Source organism: Corapipo altera, unplaced genomic scaffold (genome assembly GCF_003945725.1).
Source record: "Corapipo altera isolate COAL_440 unplaced genomic scaffold, ASM394572v1 142, whole genome shotgun sequence".
Classification (NCBI taxonomy): Eukaryota; Metazoa; Chordata; class Aves; order Passeriformes; family Pipridae; genus Corapipo; species Corapipo altera.
The window spans coordinates 310,187-329,094 of record NW_020884966.1 but is presented as its reverse complement, the minus strand read 5'-3'; the positions used below and the strand labels follow the sequence as shown (position 1 = coordinate 329,094).

The window sequence follows — 18,908 nt, the reverse complement described above, 5'->3', positions numbered from 1 at the left end:
GCAGCTTTCAGAAGGGGCCATTGCAGCCTCTTATAATAAAAGGAAGTGCTCTGAACAGGAGAAAAGTGCTGCAATAACCTGAACAGGCAGCAGAGTTCCCTAAGAAGTATCTGGTCAAAACATTACCATGAATTTACACTGAAAACTCTGACAAACAGAATTGGTAGGTTTTTAAAACTTTGTCAAAGTTGGTTGGGAAATTATTGGGGTTTTTTTCCTTGTGAACAAGTCCTGAAACGCTCTAACACTGACAATTATTATGAGAAAAAATAAAGGCTTATTTCAAAAATTCGTATTATTGTTTTTTAATCTTGGGCTGCTGTGAAATTTCATTTTCAAATTTTAATTTCAATTGAGTTCAGAGCTGAGGATTTTTGCACTGTTGCTGCCCTCTACACAGGAGATACATACAGCAGGGGGAATGGGATCTGCTGGGCAGGCAGAGGTGCAGGAGTGCAGGATGTGGCCTTTGATCTGGTGGACGAGGCTGTTTCTCTGCATCTGCTGCTCAGGAACCTCATCATCCCTGCACTACAGAGCATGCAGAGCTCCCATCTCCAGGGAGGGCAACACATCTTGGCCAGTGGCATGTAAGGTACTGAAACATGAAAGGACAAATGTCTTTTCCCATTACTTATAGTGGGGTTAGTTGGGCCATATAAATATATCTACAGTCAGGAAAAGAAGACACCACTTACTTCTTCAGAACAGGACTATTCTGTGAGGCACAATTATGTGACTTAAAGTGGCTTTTAAAAAGTGAATTTAAAATTAATTTTGTATCTAACACGTATTATGTTTGTCTGTCCTTAAGTTTACAGTATGACATACACCAATTTATCTGGCAAAGCATCATGAGCCCCACCCCATCAAAGGCTCCATTCAGAAAATGTCCAGTGCTCCAAATGGATGAGTCACTTCTTCTCCTCACTAAGCACCAAGCTCTCTCTTGGCAAAGCCTACTTGGCCAAACACCAGGACTAAACAGTTTTTAAAGAAAACAAAGTAAAATTATGATAGAGTAGGATCCTCTTCTCAGGCTTCCAGAATCTGAATTTTTAACATGATTAGTACAGGAAGAAATATCTCAGGTCCTGCAGCTCTGTGACCTTCCAGTCCCAAGGCAGGTTCTTTAGAAAACACGTTTTCTCAAATCGTAATTCCACGAATTTTTATTACCACTTTTAAAAAGAGCAGAAGTTACACGTTTTCCACACAGTCTCCCAGTGTTTATAAGCTTTCTCCCCCCATCCCTTTCCTGCTTACAGGTAATAAAAGTCAGAGGTAGCAAGTGAAGATAAAAGCAAAAGGGGCTAAGTGTCCCAGGGGGCAGATTTGCTGTATTACTTCCAATACTTTTCAAATTGAAAATGTGGAAACACATTTGACTCATGCTTCTATTTCTACACGGATGTTCTTTCCTTCTCAACTGTGATTCATGTGCAAGAATGAAGTCTATATTGACTGATCAAGATCTAGCTCTGGATAACTAATCTTCCTAGATACTAGACTTATTTTAATCACTGAATTTCTCTTAATTTTTATGTAATGAATGTGGATGGCAGATGACCTAGCATTTAAAAAAAAATATTTTACAAAGTCATTGAACCAAATTAATCCTACCTGGAATTTAATGCATAGCATATTCTATATTATCTGATTTTCAGGAGGTCTGCATCAATAATTTCTTTCAAAATGCTTTTTCTCATTTTGTTGTAATTTAATTATGTTCCCAAGACTGTTGGATCCCTGTTTAGCTTCTCAGGAAATTAGTCTGATATGTCAGAAGAGGCAAGGTAGAGAGTCTCCTTTTTTGCTTCTAGTTTTAACAATTTATCACGACTGTCTAAAGACAACAGAAAGCTGATTTTCAGCTAAAAAAAAAAAAAGAATTCTATGAAAAAATGGATTAAATTTTTCCCCAAAATTTAGTTGGGTGCATATTTTGAATTTGGGTGCCAGAAAACCCATTCCTTCAAAATGCACTCCTGGGTCCATCAAGTTCACCTTCTGTGCTGTCCTGGGCTCAGGATGCCACGCCGAGGGTTCCAGCTGTACAAAAAAGCTGAGCGATAATTCCAGGCGGGGGGGGAAAATTAGTTCAAAGCGTTGCAGGATGTTGGAGTACTGACTCCCACCATCACCACCTGCACTGCTGGGTACTCTGAAATTCTGCTGAGAACTTCTCGGCTGAGCTTGAACTCTCCCACCGCGTCCCCGACTCTCCCACCGCACCCTCGACTCTCCCGCCGCATTCCCGGTGCTCCCGCCGCATTCCCGCCCGGATCATCCTCCTTTCCCGGTTCGCCCCCTGCTGGGTCTCGCCGGGGACGCCCTTTCTGGCCGGGCGGCAGCTGGAGGGTTAAAAGTCTGCTCCGAGTTTTGTGGCTTCTTTCCAAAAGGTTTCAGTTGACACCAAAGGTCTCCTTAAAGCTCCCTCGCTTTAATAGATTTTTCCCATTGAGTTCTCACTTTATAGACTATCATTTCCTTTTCTGCAGGGGAGCTATTTTCTGGGTCACTGATCCAACCAACTTAAAAGGGATTTCATTGATTAGATTTTATGGGTGGTTACTTCAACCATAATGTCACAAGTTGCTCATACCTGTTAACAGCTGTGAGTCTTGCTTTGGTCCCCTGTCTCTGGACATCTACAAGTGAAGGCAGGTTCCTCTCTCCTGCCTTGATTGACTGTTTGTTAATTATTAGCACATTCTTTATCCTGTTACTACCTCAGCTGCTTTTGTCCTTTGACATTTCAGTACCCCAGATCAGCTGGAAGTGTTACTGATAAAATCCCCTATTTGTGACATGTGGCACCTTATTCCCTTCCTGTCTCTGTGTCCTGCAGTCACACAAATATCCCACAAATACCTGAAGCACTGAACACCAGCCAGCATCACATGAACAGACAAAGCCAGGAGATCACCACTTTCAAGGCAAAACTGAGCAGAGTGTTTTAAAGCAGAATTTTAATTTATTTTAATTTTTTTTTTTAAGTGAAAAATGAGGAATAGAGCAAACAAAGGGTAAGAGATCAGGGCTTGCAGGCAGTGGACTTGCAAGCAGGATTCCTGCCTGTCAGTGCCTGCCCTATTGCCTCTCAGTCCCAGGGACAGACTGGGGAGCTGCCTGTGTGCACAGCATGCTCCTGATCTGCTCTGGAGGATGATCTCTAGGACACCGTGGTAGTTTAGGTTTTTGGGACTTGTTTCTGAGCTTCATGACAGTGCAGGGCAGGACCCCAGTGAAAATACAAACCATGCTAAATAAGCAGAAGAGGTGAAACTACCTGTGCATAGTATAAAGTCTATGAGCACCAGCAAGTGCAGAGTCATCTTCACAGATTTTAAGAAACTGATTCCTCAGAGCAACAACGGAAGTGATTTGTGACTTACTACTTCTAATTTCCTTTCCTCTAATACAGTTGCTTTCCTGGCCAGAAAATATTTGCTCCTTTTCGTGCTAAACAAAGTGCAATGTGCTTAAAAAGAAGGATATCATTTTCTTCCAGCTTCTTTCAGAAAACACCTGACTAACAGCCCAGGAGGGTTTGCAGATTCGTGAGTACTCTCAGAAGGGAACGGGATGGCAGTGGTAGGGCTGGTACAAAACTGCCTGGCTCCATTGCCAGTGGAGCAACCTCTCTGCTTCTCCCATTTCCAGAATCCAATTCTGAAGCACTTTTTGCTTCCTACATCACTGTCACGAGGAGCACTAAACGTGATCTTGCAGCATCGAGCCTTGGAAGCTGAAGGACAGAGAAATTCCCTGTCATTCTCTTCATGTCCCTTCACAGGACACAAGGAAAATTAATTGAGGGTAACAGTCTACTGCTCATTCCCTTTTCCCTAGAAGACATGGCCCATTCTCTGCACTTCATCTCCATACATCCTGTGCAGAGATTCCTCTATTTGCTCTTACAACTGCCCTGGTACATTATAGCAATATGACCATCAATTAACAGCACACTCTATCACAATAAAGAAGCCACCCAACCTTATATAACTCTTTTTAATTGTTTTCTTACATTATAGCGTTTTGCTAAACTTATTCTGCCATAATTCACATAATTTAATTTCTCAAAGTGCTAATAATTTAATTGCTTCCTTCCTGCAGACAGAGTGCCTGAACTGCCTTCTCCCATTCAGAACATTATAAAAAGTGGCTGTCATGAATACTTAAAAGGGGTATTTTATTCACAAGACCTTACACCAAATCACTCTCTCCAGAGTCTGTGTTGTGTTTCAGGCAGCCACAAGGTGCAAGAAACCTACCCAGGCACTCCCTTGCATCCTGGGACTATCCTCAGTAAGTTTGGATTCCAGTGATGCATTTAACCACACGTACAGTGTTTGGGGATGTGGGAGCAGTTGCTGGATGTAAAACTTCCTGACAGCTCTGCACGTGTCATTCTGCTCCCACTGACCTGTCAGAGCTGTGTGTCAGCCAGGTTTCCTGGCACAGTGGGGAGCTGTAGCCTACTAGCAGAAAAATCAAAATGTGCATTGACCAGGTACTTAAACATCACAGACACCCCCTTCCCAAAGCAGTGCAGTGAACTGGGGGTGTGAGCTATAGCAAAAACCTCAAAAATGTACAGGTTCCATTTAGCCTTAGGGATGACTTTCCCCTTGCCTTCTTTTAATTTTGACTACCTATTTCCTTTCCAGGAGATGACACTCCATGAACAATTGTTGTATTATCACCAGGTCTCACCTGTCACTGGTATTTTTGCAGGAAAAAATAGGATCGATAAATGTTAAATATCATCGTGGAATTTTAAAGGAGAAATTTGGGGAAAAAAAACCAGGATGCATGCACATGACCCAGGAGACAGGACCTGGCAGGTGGAAAAGGAAACCCACTTTTTTTTGGTGTGTAAATCCCAGGATTCGATTTTTTAGGGTTTTTTTTTAATGTTCTTGTCCCTTAACACTGGTATGAGTAAAACTGATTTTGGCAGCCAGGGCTTTAGTTATTCTTTCTCCAGTTCCATGAGTGTGATTTTTTCCCCAATCCTTGTCGAAGCTTCCCCGGGACAGAACTGAACATACCCGAGGAGTGTCTGAAAATTCCTGCAGTGTGCGTGAGAAGGGGCAGGGCCGCCAAGGGAGTCCGAGGGTGCGGGATGAGCAACTCCCGCGCTCACAGCGGGCCCGGGGGAGCGCCCGTGCCGCCGCTATGAATGAACTTCGGGAGAATTTTCCTTTTTTTTATGAATGGGAGCTCCGCGAAGGGGTGAATGGCAGAGCTCTGCGATGTGATTGGTCCCCTAGGGTAAAGCTCCTCCCACTCCTCAGCGGGGAGCGAGCTGGGATTGGCGGGCGTGCCCCGACACAGAGCTCCATTCACAAATTCGGCGAAACAAAGGAGCGGCGAGCGGGGCCCGTGCGAGCGGGGCCAATGGGCGGTCGCCCCCGGGCCCACGGAGGCCTGAGCGCGGGGCGGGGCCGCTCCGGGCTCCGCGTGAGCTGAGGGACCGCGGGGGAACCGACCGGACCCGACCCGATCCGCCGGGCGGGGCTTCTGTCCCGGGGCGGCGGGGGCTCGTCCCGGCACGGGGCTGGCGGGCTCGCTCCCGACTCGTATCCCAAGTTTTGGCAACTGCGCCTCTCACGGGCGGCGGGAGAGCCCGGGAGCGGCGGATCGCGGTCCTGCCGCGGCTGCGGAGCGCGGCGGGTGCGGATCCCTCGGGCCGGGCCGGGCCGCCGCTCTCCGCCCCCTGCGCTGTCCCCGGGCGCCCGACGAGCGCGGGCAGTGCCCGGGCGGGATGAAGGGGTACCTGGACCAGCAGGTGCCGTTCACGTTCCCGCAGGTGAGTGGTGGCTTCGCCGGGCTGGGGGGTTCCGCGCTGGGCTCCGCTCCGGCCGCGGGCTCCGCTCTGATCCGCTCCTCCCGCAGCAGCCCCCGGGCCAGGCGGGGTCCGGCGGCCGAGCCGTGCAGGGCGCGGGGAAGATTCCCGCGGAGCCGGGAGTGCCGCCGGCGCAGGACTCGGAAGGTGAGAGGGTCTGAGGGTGGAGGGAGGGATGGGGATGGTGGAGGCGTCTGGGCAGTGACCGGGTCCTCCCCCTGCGCCTCCGTCCCCACCTCCTCGTTCCGCCGGGGCTGGAGCGGCCCCTTGTCCCTCCCCGGTGCTCCGCTGAGAATCCTTTCCCTTCTCCCGCAGAGCTCTTCCAGGACTTGAGCCAGCTCCAGGAGACCTGGCTGACCGAAGGTAGGCTCCTTCCCTTTGCTCTGTTTGGTTTTGCTCGGCTTTGAGTTGTTTGTCTTGTGAGGTTTGTCCTCCTCCTTTGCCGTGTTTGCCTGGCTCCAAACAAAAGTGGTTTTTTCAGGCTTGCCAACCTCTGGCTTGAGTAAATGAAGACGCTGAATGACACCATTGTGCCGGGCATTTGCTTATGAATGGAACTTGGCTGCTGGCCCGCTTTCCTGGGTACAATTTTCGTTTCAGGCTATTTGTAACTGGTTCGATTTTATGCTAATTTGTCACTTATCTTTGTTGTTTGCCAGAACGTCGGTATTTTCTTAAACAATAAAGTATTCTTTTAATTTGGGGAACAAAATGTTTTTCTCTCTCTCTCTCTTTTTTTTTTTTTTAAATAATACTTTGTGAGGAACTTCCTGGAATTAACACCTTTGAGTTTGATATCTAAATTGTTTTGCCTTTGAACCTCAAGGAAAACAGGGAGTCCCATTAATTCTAAATTAAACTAGTTTTAAACAGAGTGGTGAACTTACTCAATTTCAGTACTATAGATGATCCAATTCCTAGAAAAAGAGAAAGAAGTGATCTGCTTTTATACCAGATTAGGAAAGGATAATGCAAACCTTATTGAATGGGTTTGGATTATAGGCAGAGGTCTTTCTTTTTATTATTTTATTTATTTTGCATAGCTCATAGCATGTGGTCAGAGTGCAAGTGAAATCCTTGAGAAATTCAGTATGTGCTTTAATATTCTGGCTTATGATTTCAGACCACATACAGGGGAACTAGTTTCTCCCATGGTGACTCCCATTTCCAGACTTTTTAACAAGAAAAGTGACTCTCTGAAGCAAACTCTTTTTGTTTTTCTGTTTTCACCTGTATGCTAAAATATTTTCCTGAATGGTGAAAATATTTTTATTAATGTCTTTTCCATGTCTCCATGTTAGCATTTGTTCACTAGACGAAGGCAATAGATCACTTAAGAGTACCTTCCTAAACAATGCAGAAGAAAAAGCAAAAATATGAAATATGTTATTTATTCTCTTCCACATTTAGTTAAAAAATTTAGCTTTTTTTTTTCCACAGTTCTTGGTGTTGTCTATTGTTAATTTTGAAATAAAAGAGAAACAAACCTAGGAAGGAAGCAAACTGGAAATAAGAAATCAGCCTAAAAGGTTAATTAATTTAAACCACATATACATCTGTGTGTGTGTGTATATGTATCACTATATATATTTGTGTGATTTCAGTCATAGGGATATCTCTTTTTTATCTTTTTAGAGTATTTTTAATACTCTAAATGTCAATTAACACCTGACTTCTCATTTTCAAAGAATAATTCTGCATATAGATGACTCTTAAAAGAAACACATGCTGAAAAATCCCAGGCCTTGCTACTAAAAATCTAAAGTTTTCCTCTGCACCATTTCTAGCAGAATCTGGTGGGCTGCACTGGTGTGAAGCTGGCAGTTGCTAACTGTGTGGAAGTAGTTTCAAGTCAAATAATTTATAAAAGTGCTTCAGCATTCAGAGAAACAACAAAAAAAAAAATCTTCCTTGAAGAAGAGTGGCAGAGGCAGGTCCCTGTGCTGACTGAGAGGTGGAGATCCACATCTCTGGGTGTCCTTGGGCAGAACACAAACCCTTGTGCTCTGGCTCTTGAAAGCAGGGTGGGAAATGGGGGCCCTGTGTCGATGCCTGAGTGACTGAAACAAGACTTTTAAGTATAGGTGCTGGTTTGGGGAGAACGAGAAAACCTCTGTCTGTATTACAACTGTATGAAGTAGATTATGAACATAAAAATTGAAATTTTCTTCTGGCAACTTTCACTTTAGCCTTCTAGTACAGGTCTGTAGCTGTCTGCAAACATCCCTGCCCAGCAGTGAGGCTGTGTGCTCTCATTTCAGCCTTGCCCTTCATTTCACATCTCCTCTGTGGCCGATTGCTTTCAGCCTGTAATTCCCTTAATGAGATCCTCAGCGATGCCACAGAGCCTCAGGGACACAGGCTGCAAAATCCAAACTCGCCTCATACAATGTGATCCTGGTCATTTCTCCTATTTCCATGTTGCTTTTTAAAGACAATTCGCAGAATGAATTTTCTGAGTGTTTTTTTCCTCCGTTCCCCACATTTTACTGTTTATAGTTCCAGTTTGTTTGTTGTCATACAGGTCAGTGTGAAGAGCTTGGTTAGTTCCATTCTGATTCTCTGCCTGTTGGTGTGGTGTTATTCCCTGAGGTTTATTTTTGGCATGCCTTGTCTGGGTTAGCTTCAAGTGACTGAGATTAGTGGGCTTCCATTCCTTATGTCCCTTAACTTTGACTATATCACATTTGCTTTAGAGCAAAGTTTTACTCTAGAGGGAGAGCAATCTGTTGTCCACTCTGCAATAACAGAAATTGCAGGTTTGTCTGTTACACTGGCAGCAGCATTTCTTTCAGCAATAGAGACAGACTTTATCAACTAACAATCTGCTGCAAGCTCTCCCTTCCCTGCACTAAAAGGGATGTAAAAGTAATTGTTAGAAGTAATAAAATATTCTAACACAGTATGTGCTGTGGTTAAGGTTCTCTCCCTGCAGTTTCTCCCAGGACACACCACTATTCATTAATCCCAGAGGGAAACTATCCTTAGTCACTAAAGTCATCCCAGCAGAAAGCTCAGATCTTTCCTGCATAGACTTATTTCTGCTGTACTGTTAATTATACTGTACAAAGTGCCAAAACTAATTCTTTGCCCCCTCCCTGCCTCCCTCCCCCCCCCCCTCCCTCTCTCTCTCTCTCTCTCTCTCTCTCTCTCTCTCTCTCTGTCTCTCCTGACAGCTCAGGTTCCAGACAGTGATGAGCAGTTTGTGCCTGACTTTCACTCAGAAAACTGTAAGTAGCACGGGGAAGATCACATGTCTCAGGGGAGAAGGGCAAACTCAAATTTTGGTGCCTTTCCTGTGCTGATACCCCTCCTCTCTGTCCAGGGCAGTTTCCCCTGTGAAAACTGAAATGAAACACTTTTACTGGTTGCTCTTGTTTACCTCCTTTCCCTGGACTTGGCCCTGCAGCACAGCTGGGCTTGGTCTCTGAGTCATATATATCATTTCTTCCTCTTTTTGACCCGGAACTGAGGATGGGCCCATGTTTCACTCTGAGTGAATTCATGAGTCAGTTGTAATGTAATAGCCTGTTCCAGCTATAAGGGTCTGGAAAGCATTGGCTGCTCCAAACACATCCAGCTGCTTGAAATCTCCACAGAGGTCAGTGCACTGGAGAGAGAACTTATTTTTTTTACCCTCGAGACTCAGCTGACCAATCAGCATTTTTAGATGGATTGTATATATCTGTTTGCTTCATACATTGAAAAGGGTTGCTACAGACAGGAAAATGGGTGCCCCACACACAGAAAGACTCTTTTCTCTTCTGGCCCTTCCCTGGGCCTGGAGTGTTTGCAGAGATGCAGGAGTGTCATGCTCAGAATAAGGAATCCATCCCAGGTGTGGAGAGAGTGGAGTGAGGGCTGGGTCAGCACACTCAGCCCTCTCTGAGTCTGGACAGTGCCCAGAGCTGTTTGTGAACAGGTCCCTCTGCTCTGGCTGATGGCAGCCACAGGATCAACCACAGGAGCCAGTTGTGCCTGAGGAGCAGTAGGAGCCAGAAACAACAGGAGGCTCTGTGATCTTATGGATTTATGCAATATGTACAGTGGTATTTTCCCACGGAAAGCCTTAAACTTTTGTAATCGCTGTGTCTACAAAAACCTTACATTTATTTTCCTGTAGGACAAACTGTACTATCAGGACATCTCCAATGTGTCATCATATTAGTGTATTACAATTTAATGCAGTGCTACATGGTAATACTACTCACAAGACATGCTTCCCAGGTATGGCAAAGACCACTTTGCATGATGCAAATCAAAACTTTGCTTTTATGTTCTGAAAAATAATGTGCAAGCTACACCTTATAACAGAAAATGTCTGTCCCAGCCCTGAATAGCTTAGGACATACTCACTCTAAATCCTTCTCAAAGTGCTCTGGATCATCATAGAGTATGTTAACACTACCTTAGATTTGCTCTTTTAAGGCTGATGTATCATGCACACTTCACTAAATCCAGGGCAGCGCTCAGGGAAGTGCAGTGAGCAGCTGTGCATGTTGGCATTTTGTTTCTTTCAGAGCCACCTGAACAAGGACAAGGTGGTGGCATCTCCACTGACAGTTCACTGGCGGATAATCATAGCTCTCCATAAAGAAGAAAAGTGTCAACCTGATCTTTCCTTTCCCTCCCGCAGTAGCTTTTCACAGCCCTCCTGCTCAGATCAAAAAGGAGCCGCAGAGCCCCTCAGAAGCCCCACTGTCCTGCAGCCACGAGCAGCCCTTCCAGCCCCACAGTGAGCAGTGCCTTTACACCAGGTAACGTGGCTCACACAGGGGAGAGACAGGAGCTGTTCTGAAACAAAGTGCTACTGCATTATCCAATAATGGAGTGTGTGACAGCAGCCCTGCCTGTGTGCTCGGTCCAGACCAAAGGGTGGGTCAGCTCAGACAGCCAGTGGCTGCTCTGGGCAGCTCAGAGCTGAGCAGAGTGGGTCTGGGCTTGCCTCTTTTTTCTTCTCCCTAGTGCTGTTCCTCTTCATGCTGAGCACAGTCTTGACATCTACCACATGCCTCTCCCCCTTGCTTTCCAAAATCTGTCCCACACCTGACACCACTGCCCATAGTGCCGAGCCCTTACCTGAGCTCTAGTGTGGCTTCTTCAGCACAGACACCTTCCCTGGTTTTCTACCTGAAGGGTTGTTGCTGTTGTGTGTGGGTTCAACTAACAGAGAGCAGGGTGTTTCTGCTGGGAGTTTGTCAGCCTAGGTGGCTGCACAGAGGGACAGCATGTTTGCCTTTGATATATTGTTCCCAGGTGCTGCCACAAGTCCTTCTAGGAGAACTGTAATGCTCCAATATCTGTCTGACTGTTGCAGTGCCTATGATCAACCCAGACGAGTCGGAATCAAGTCCCCCAGCCCAGGAATCCTGACACAGTCACCACTCCAACAGTTCCCTAGACAGGACAGGAGCTTCCCAAGCCCTGTGGGGCCACCCCACTCCACATCCAGCTGTGGATACCTCAGTGAAAACGGGTGAGTTACTGCCAGGAGGAGGCAGCCACTGGCAAGAAGGATTTCCCTCCTGGGTGATTCAGGGAGGAAGGGCTGCAGCATCCAGATGGAAGTGCTCTGTTTACAGTGAGCACAGGATCCCCTTGGGATCCACTGCTGCTGCCTAGGGTTCAAAGTCCATAACCTTACCCCTGCTAGATTCTGTGAATGATGGGCTGTACAGCAGCTACCCTTAGAAACACCCTTCACTGGGGTGCCTTCCTTCCCCAGCTGTGAGTGAGCTCCTACAGCCCTAGTAAGAGGCTGAGGAAGTTTCTGTCCCTCAACCAACCCCCCACCAGGGCTGAAACCAGGGGGGCCAAGAAAGCAGCCATCTCATGTCCTCTCCCTTCTTCTAGCTCTGGTTATCAGCCACCTGTGGAGATGTGCCATTCTTTCCCCTCCTCCCAAGGCGTGGCCCAGGAAGACCCCATTGCCTACCAGTGCCAGATGTCCAAGCCCTGTCTCCAGTACCCTCATCAGGGCTTCAAACAGGAGCACCATGACCCACGATATGAGCAAGAAAGCCAGGCAGGCAGCAGCCACCAGTACCCAGCAGCTGTGGTGGTGAAGCAGGAGCAGGTGGACTACATGTACGACTCAGGTGGGCAGAACAAGCTCTTTCTGACTGCAGAAACCAGGCATCAGTGGGAGTGAGCAGCTCCTGGGTGAACATCCATCACTGGTGGGCTTTGGGCTTTGAAATAGTTCTTCAGGAGCACGTGTGGTCTGGGAAAGTGGCCTGGGTAACTGGCTATGCAGCAGGAAACTTAAACAGTTCCATCTGTTCGCTGCATCCAAGATAAAGGTGGGACGTTCACCTTCTGTGCCATGTTCTGAGAAAGACCTTCTGGTAGATAGTTGGAAGCTTTAGTAAGACAGGAGGTAGAAGGTGATGCTAAATTCATTCAGACTAGATTAAAGTATGCTTTCTTTTTTTCCCCCATGGGAATAAGTAGCCAGTGGGGAGACTCTCAAAATTCACAATTATCCCACTCACACCATCAGTGCCATTGTACTGCTTGGTGTCCCTTGGAGTGTCACCTTCCACCTGCTTCCCACAGAAACAGGGCACAGAGAACAGAGATTTCAGGGGATCAGAAGAGAAAAAAAGTTCATCATTCCAAAAATAGCTCTCTAGATACCAGGTCCACCAAGTGACCCTCTTATTTTTCCACAAGGGATAAATCTTATTTTTTCAGCAGACCTGTCTAAAGACTCGCTACCCTGAGATTGCAACAGCCTCTTCCAGAAGGAATGTTACTTCTGGTTTCCTGGTATTTTAATGGACATCTTGAATTGTTTCCTTTAGCAGAAATAAATACATAAATAAAAAACTCCCATGAGGGTATAAAAACCACCACTGTGGTGAGGCTGATATTACACTTTCACTGGGTAGTTCTGTGCAGACAGGGGAAGAAAATGCAAACCCAGAAGAATGCTTTTTTGTGAGAGTAGTTTATGATTGTAATAAGACCCACTCTGTCAGCTCAGAGTACTCTTCCCTCAGCATCAGCAAAATATCTGCTGAAAGCAATGGCTGTACACAGGAGTGTGAGGGAAACATAAGATAAATCTTCCCAAAGCTCCCAGTTACAGCTTCCATTTCAGCTGGGGACAGAAAATAGATTTGACTCAGAAACCACAAGATACAGAAGACACAAATTGCAGTGCTCAGGCAGCAATACACACTACAGAGATCATGGAAAGACCTTCTGCTTGTTTTTAAAGTCAGGCTATTTTTTTCTTTTTGTTTTCTCAATTGTTCGTGAGAATGCCCATCATGATGTGAAAAAGCCAGGGAGACTTGAGACATCTGAAATGACATTTGTGAGACACTGTCTCCAGAAACATTCAGATGCTACTGCTCTCTGTTTAGATTATCACATGAATGTATGAAAAATGTAATGCCTTCTTACCTGGGAATGGATGTAGTTATCTTAAACTAAGATGAGGGAGAGGTGTTATTCCAACTTAGCCTATTGTCCAAGATTTTGAATGAAGGGTGGTGTAGAGGTGACAGGCTAACTATCCCAGCTACTCTGAAGGATGTTGTGTGATAGTGCCACAAAAACTTACCACTGTAATGTATGATTGGAAAGATGATGCAGGTGAAGTTGTAGTTATCTTTCTGACACTAACCCTTTGGGAGGGCCCTAAGAGGATGTTGGTCAGACAGCTGCACTCACCTGTCCACCTCTGGAGAGCAAGATCTTTCTGCCACCTGTGTTTTTTAAACAAATGAGTTTGTTAATTGTTCTGTAGATGTTCCTGACTGTGCTTCCATGTATGTAAATGCTGAGAGTTATCCAAGCCATTCAAACACAGAAGACACATTAGGTAAGAAAAGCAGTGACTGTTTTCCTTTCCCTGCCCTCTGGTACTATCCTGGCTGGCTGTGACTGCTGGTGTTGCTTTCTCTTTCAGGTTGCAGCTACGACAAGCAGATGAGGTCCTTTACTGATGATGTCTGTGTTGTTCCAGAAAAATTTGAAGGTTGGAGAAAGGCTCATGGTTTGGGTGTAAGATAGGGTTACCCAGCATCTTTGCTAGCCACCTGACCAGTGTCCACTAGTTCATTAAGCTGTGTTCTTGCAGGTGTGTTAGCTGTGGTTCATATTCAGCTTTTCAGTATTCCAATTCTTGGGCTTTCTTAGCAGCAAACAGGCCTTCTAGCATAAGTAGCTTAATTGTGAAGTTCATTAGAGCTGCTTTTGATTTTTGCCTGTGAATTGGCCGCTCTGTTTCATGTGAACTGAAATATTCCAGATAAACATTAAATGTGTCTCTTCTTTTTTTTTTTTTTTTTCCCCAATGGTTTTTGCACTGCTATCCTTAGAAACATCTTGTTTGTTCTCAGCAGGGGACATCAAGCAGGAAGCTGGAGGGTACCGGGAAGGACCTCCCTACCAAAGACGGGGATCTCTCCAGCTCTGGCAATTCCTTGTGGCTCTGTTGGATGACCCAACCAATTCCCACTTCATTGCCTGGACTGGTAGAGGGATGGAGTTCAAGCTTATTGAGCCAGAAGAGGTGATACCATGGAGTTTCTCTCCAGGCTGAGGGGAAGCAGCCACTGTTTCTGGGGCTGCAAATTCCCAGGTGGCTTTTCCTCTTTCCTGTGAAGCTTCTGCCTACCAGTGGTACTCTCTAGACCCTGCAGCAAGTCAAGGTTTTTAGAAGAGGTCAAAAACACCTGGGTGACAAATATCAGGTTTAGGGAAGGCTGTTTATATGTGAGTTTAGACTCTCAGCTATGCAGTGAGTCAAATTGCCCATTGCCTTCACTTCCCTAGATACTTGAATCTCAAGCTTGCAGTGACCTGTGCTGTCTTATCTTGCTCTACACTTGACATGGAGGTTTGGAGTTTTGAACCCTACTGATTGCAGAAGTCCTCATAAGAAACTGGAAGAAAATATGTCCTAGTCTATATCAAAATGACATTACCAAGGTGTAATTTCTAATGCTGCCATGTTCCAAAAAACACAGTGATGCCTGACAGTATCCAGGAGATGTGTCTGTAATATCTGTTCACATCTATTTTCAACTAGAGCTGCATTTAGCACTGTTCTTGCTATATATCAACTTTTATGGGCACTTTCAGTGCAGATGAATTGTTTTGGTGGGTTGATATAGGCTTACAATGGATTTCTGAGTCTCACAGACAAAGCTGAAAATCATGTAGGAATAGGAAGGCACGTGGTTCTTCCATTGTGCTCCTTCACACTTCAGCTCCTGACAAACATGGGACCCTTGAAGAGTAAGTGTAGCACGGGATGAAGCAGCTCTTTAGCACCCTCAGACTTTCAGAGTATTGGAGAGTGAGGAGAAGTGATGACAGCAAACAAGCCCTGTAGGGTCAAGGAGAATTTCTCTGTGATCCAGAGTGCTTCAGCTTGAGTTCTACTCTTCTTGTTGTAAAGCTGCTAAATTATTGATGAGCCTATTATTTAAATGTTTCTATGTGTTGTGGTGTCACTCCTCAAAAGAAAACCAGCTAGATAAGGTTCTTTTGCCCTTGGGTTGGGTTCACAGACATTTCCACACTTTATCCTGCTTTATTCTGCAGGTGGCCAGGCTGTGGGGGATCCAAAAGAACCGTCCAGCCATGAACTACGACAAGCTGAGCAGATCCCTTCGCTACTATTACGAAAAAGGCATCATGCAGAAGGTCAGTTTGCAAAGCAGGAGGAGACTATGATTTTTAAGTGATGCTTCTCTTGTTTGAGACAGGTACAGAATATCCCTGAGCTAGCCAGGCATCCCAAGCTTTCTCTCCCCACAATCTCTCTTTGCAGCTGTCAGACAGGGAAGCTGGGAAGGAGCTGAATGCAGTCAATGTATGAGAAATAAAACAAAGGAGAATCATGATTTCTTTTTCTGTGTATGTCTGCAGCCAGGAAAGTTGGAAATTATGCAGCTGAGAGGAGATACAGTCAGTCTAGACTTGCTTTTGGGAGAGAAAGGTTGCCCGAGGCTTTGTCCTATGTAGTAAGGATGGTCTGTGACAGATCCAGGGCACCAAAGAGATAAGTGGGAGTGCAACTATCACAGTACAGACTGCTCAGGGACTGCTGATGCTGTTGTTACCTGGACAAAGAGTCCACTGGCAGCATCCCATTTCCCAGGAGCTGTTCCAGGGGAGATCAGAGCAGCAGGAAGGCAGCACAAGGAGACGTTTACAGCTCTGACGCGACTCCCATGTTTTTGCAAGCCTTGCCAGGCACTGAGGAGCATTGCCCAGTGCTGCCTGTGGGCCTGCAGCATTCACCTCACCTCATCTCTTCCCTGCAGGTGGCTGGGGAGCGCTACGTGTACAAGTTTGTGTGTGAGCCTGAGGCCTTGTTCTCGCTGGCCTTCCCCGACAACCAGCGGCCAACGCTGAAGGCAGAGTTCGAGCGCCAGATCAGTGAGGAGGACACGGTGCCTCTTTCCCACCTGGATGAAAATGCCACTTACCTGCCAGACTTTGGGAGCTTCCCTCCACAGCTCTACAGCAAAGGCTACACCTACTAGCACCGGTGACAGCACAGTGCTGTGTATATACGTTCTATACATGGCTGTGTATAGGAGATAGCTGGTTAGTGTTCAATTGGTATCAGCATTTTTTCAGGCCAGCACTAAGCTATGAACACCTGTGTTGGTCAGGACAAGTGTTCAGGTACACATGTGGATAACCACCTCTCAGCAGACAGGGCTCTTGTGTGCTTGTGATAAGACCCCTCCTGTGTGTCAGGACAGGACATGTTCTTAGCCATGCAGACGTCTTCCAAGCAGTGGAGCTACAGCTTCAGCAGCACGTTGTGTAACTGGTGCCTCCAGCCAGATCAAACACGCCTGGTGCAGTCCCTCTCGTTGGAGAGGGAGGGGATGCTGTCCCACTGGGCTTTTTTTCCACATATGAGAATGCTACAAGGCTGCTGCTGACTCTATTCCTCCAGTACATGTACTGAACCTCTGTGTGACCTGCCCTCAGCTCTGACCACAGGGACTCACCTCTGGAAGGCCAGTCTTGCCTTCTCAGGATGGCTGCAGGACAGTGGTCAGAGATCTTATGCCTCCCTGGGGGAATACTTGTTTTGAACGTGCATGCTCCTGCCTGATCACCTCCTTGGACTTTCAGGCACTCTGAGCAGGGTAGCTGGAAGCACTGGCCAGGATTAGAGCAGTCCTGGAGTAGATGACACACCACCATTTAGGGGAACTAGAGAGGTGCCTGATTGCATTGGTCTGGGACACAGGTCAAAGCCAATGCCATGTTCAGTTAGAGGGATTGTGGGAAGCAGCAAGGCCTGAGACACCAGCTCAGCACAGAGTTATGGCTTTTCCAAACTGAACAACTTTTTCAACAAACATCCTCAGGATCTTTGAAGACCTGTCAGGCTCTTGAGTGTGCCCATCCTGGGCTTGGCTAGAAAAATCATCTAAGGCAAAAAAAGAACCTGGTGGAGGTGTGATAAAAATGCTGTACAAAGTAACCTAAACCATACATAGATCTTAATATTGGAATTCAGTCTTAAACTCCACAAATCTTTGCATGTTTGAGGGAAATCCTGATATGTTGAAAAGGCAGCTCCCTCTGCAGCCCCATGCAGGGACTGACAGGTTTTCCACTAATGAGTACGACATCCTTATTAAGAGATGTCTTTAATTAGCAGCTCCAACCACGTTCCCAGTCAGACAGGGAGCAGTACAGTGTACCCATACAGAAAAAGCCTGTTTCCTACTGCTTCATAATGATTTTTCAGCTGCTGAATACACAGCATTGCCAATCCTGCCAGCATGGTAGCCTGTAGAGAAAATTCTGCATATTGACTGAAAGCCTGATTTCTCCCAATGACCTTCCCCTGCATGGCTAATGCCAACCCTCCCAGCCTTGTCCCCGAGCAAGAGAGCCACGAAAGGCAGCATTCCCTGCCTGAGGAGAGGCCAGATGCTCAGAGCAGCCTGTTTTGTGTTCTGTGCACTCCAGAGACTTGGTGTTCTGGCAGCTCCTGGCCCTCCTGCCATGCCCTGTGCCCACCCAGCATCCCAGAAGTGAGGGTGAAGAGGAACCCTTGGATATAAGCTGCCTTTACTATTTATGAGTGTAAAAATACTATAATTAATAAATTGGTCTACATCTTTGGCCAGTGCAACTTCATTGAGCCCCTGACTGGTCCTCCCTTAACTCCTGAGCTTGCTTTGCACAGCTCCTTGGCACCAGCTTGCAGCTTTGGGTAGCTAGAGGGCTCAGGGATGCATGTTTACTTCTGAATCTTGATGGAGTTGAAGAAATGAACACTTTGCTCCCTTGACATGCTCACAACAAGGCCTGAAAGATCACAGTGAAACATGTAACCTCCAGCTGCACCTGGTGTCAGGGGAACAGTTCCCTGCAGCTGCAGAGAACACCACCCACGCTCCACACTGCCAGCACGCTGGCCCCTGAGCCAAGCTCCACAGTTTTAATTAGATTTTCCCTGAACTTCAGCTCTGGGGGGGGAAGAGAGCATGTGCTACAGGCAGAGTTGGGAGCAGGACTAGGGAAGTGCAGGGCACACAGCGAGGAGTGTGGCACCCTGCCCCTGGTGCAGAGCCAACCACCCTGCCAGGGCACAGCCACTGATGGGGGCCTCTCTCTAGAGGGAGAAGCACTTTCACACCAAGAGTGAGGTCCCTTCAAGGGAAGCATTTGTGCCTTCTGGAAGCTGCACCCTGCAGCAGCACTGCTTCTAACAAAGGAGGCTGGCAGCTTGCTTTGCTTTGGTATCTCCATCTGCAGGATTCCCATGGATTTTACATTTATCCAGTATTCTTGGGGCTACCCTCTGCCCAACACATCTTCTGGAATGGGAATTCAGGGAGCTGGTTCACATTTGGATGGAATTTTAGCTCCCTGAATTCTCTCGGGTTTGTACTGTCAGGGCAACAGATCAACTGCTGCAGAGCAGTTCTGGGAATCAGCAAGATCAGGTTCTCAGCATTGAGGGGCAGTGACCTCCAAAGGGCAGAGATTTATAATAACCAGATCAGAGAGCTGGGAGTCAATAAATACACTCTGCATTTCCAGTTTAGCT

The 18,908-nt window shown here is 46.5% G+C and overlaps 1 protein-coding gene across 3 annotated transcripts; it reads left to right on the top strand.

Moving 5' to 3' along the window:
- The first annotated feature begins 5,714 nt into the window (after positions 1-5,714).
- Positions 5,715-18,853, top strand: ETV4 (ETS variant 4). 3 transcript variants are annotated; one of them, XR_003531154.1, is made up of 13 exons: positions 5,715-5,818; positions 5,908-6,001; positions 6,170-6,217; positions 9,031-9,084; positions 10,491-10,611; positions 11,172-11,330; positions 11,708-11,952; positions 13,614-13,688; positions 13,776-13,844; positions 14,209-14,381; positions 15,419-15,520; positions 16,144-17,469; positions 18,843-18,853. XR_003531154.1 is itself a non-coding variant. In XM_027664906.1 (12 exons), exons 1-12 carry the CDS (start codon positions 5,774-5,776, stop codon positions 16,363-16,365), a joined length of 1,404 nt encoding a protein of 467 aa, XP_027520707.1. In that variant the 5' UTR covers positions 5,715-5,773; the 3' UTR covers positions 16,366-17,609. The 3 variants fall into 3 exon arrangements, 2 of the variants coding, with proteins under 2 accessions (XP_027520707.1, XP_027520706.1); XM_027664906.1 differs by lacking the exon at positions 18,843-18,853 and having other exon boundaries at positions 14,212-14,381; positions 16,144-17,609; XM_027664905.1 differs by lacking the exon at positions 18,843-18,853 and having other exon boundaries at positions 16,144-17,609.
- The last annotated feature ends 55 nt before the right edge of the window (positions 18,854-18,908 follow it).

Excerpts from the sequence above, each read along its gene's own strand:
- ETV4 (XM_027664905.1), top strand. The coding sequence starts at position 5,774 with ATGAAGGGGTACCTGGACCAGCAGGTGCCGTTCACGTTCCCGCAG. Across the intron at positions 9,085-10,490 it reads TGACTTTCACTCAGAAAACT|TAGCTTTTCACAGCCCTCCT; the intron begins GTAAGTAGCACG and ends TCCCTCCCGCAG. Across the intron at positions 14,382-15,418 it reads AGCTTATTGAGCCAGAAGAG|GTGGCCAGGCTGTGGGGGAT; the intron begins GTGATACCATGG and ends TTTATTCTGCAG.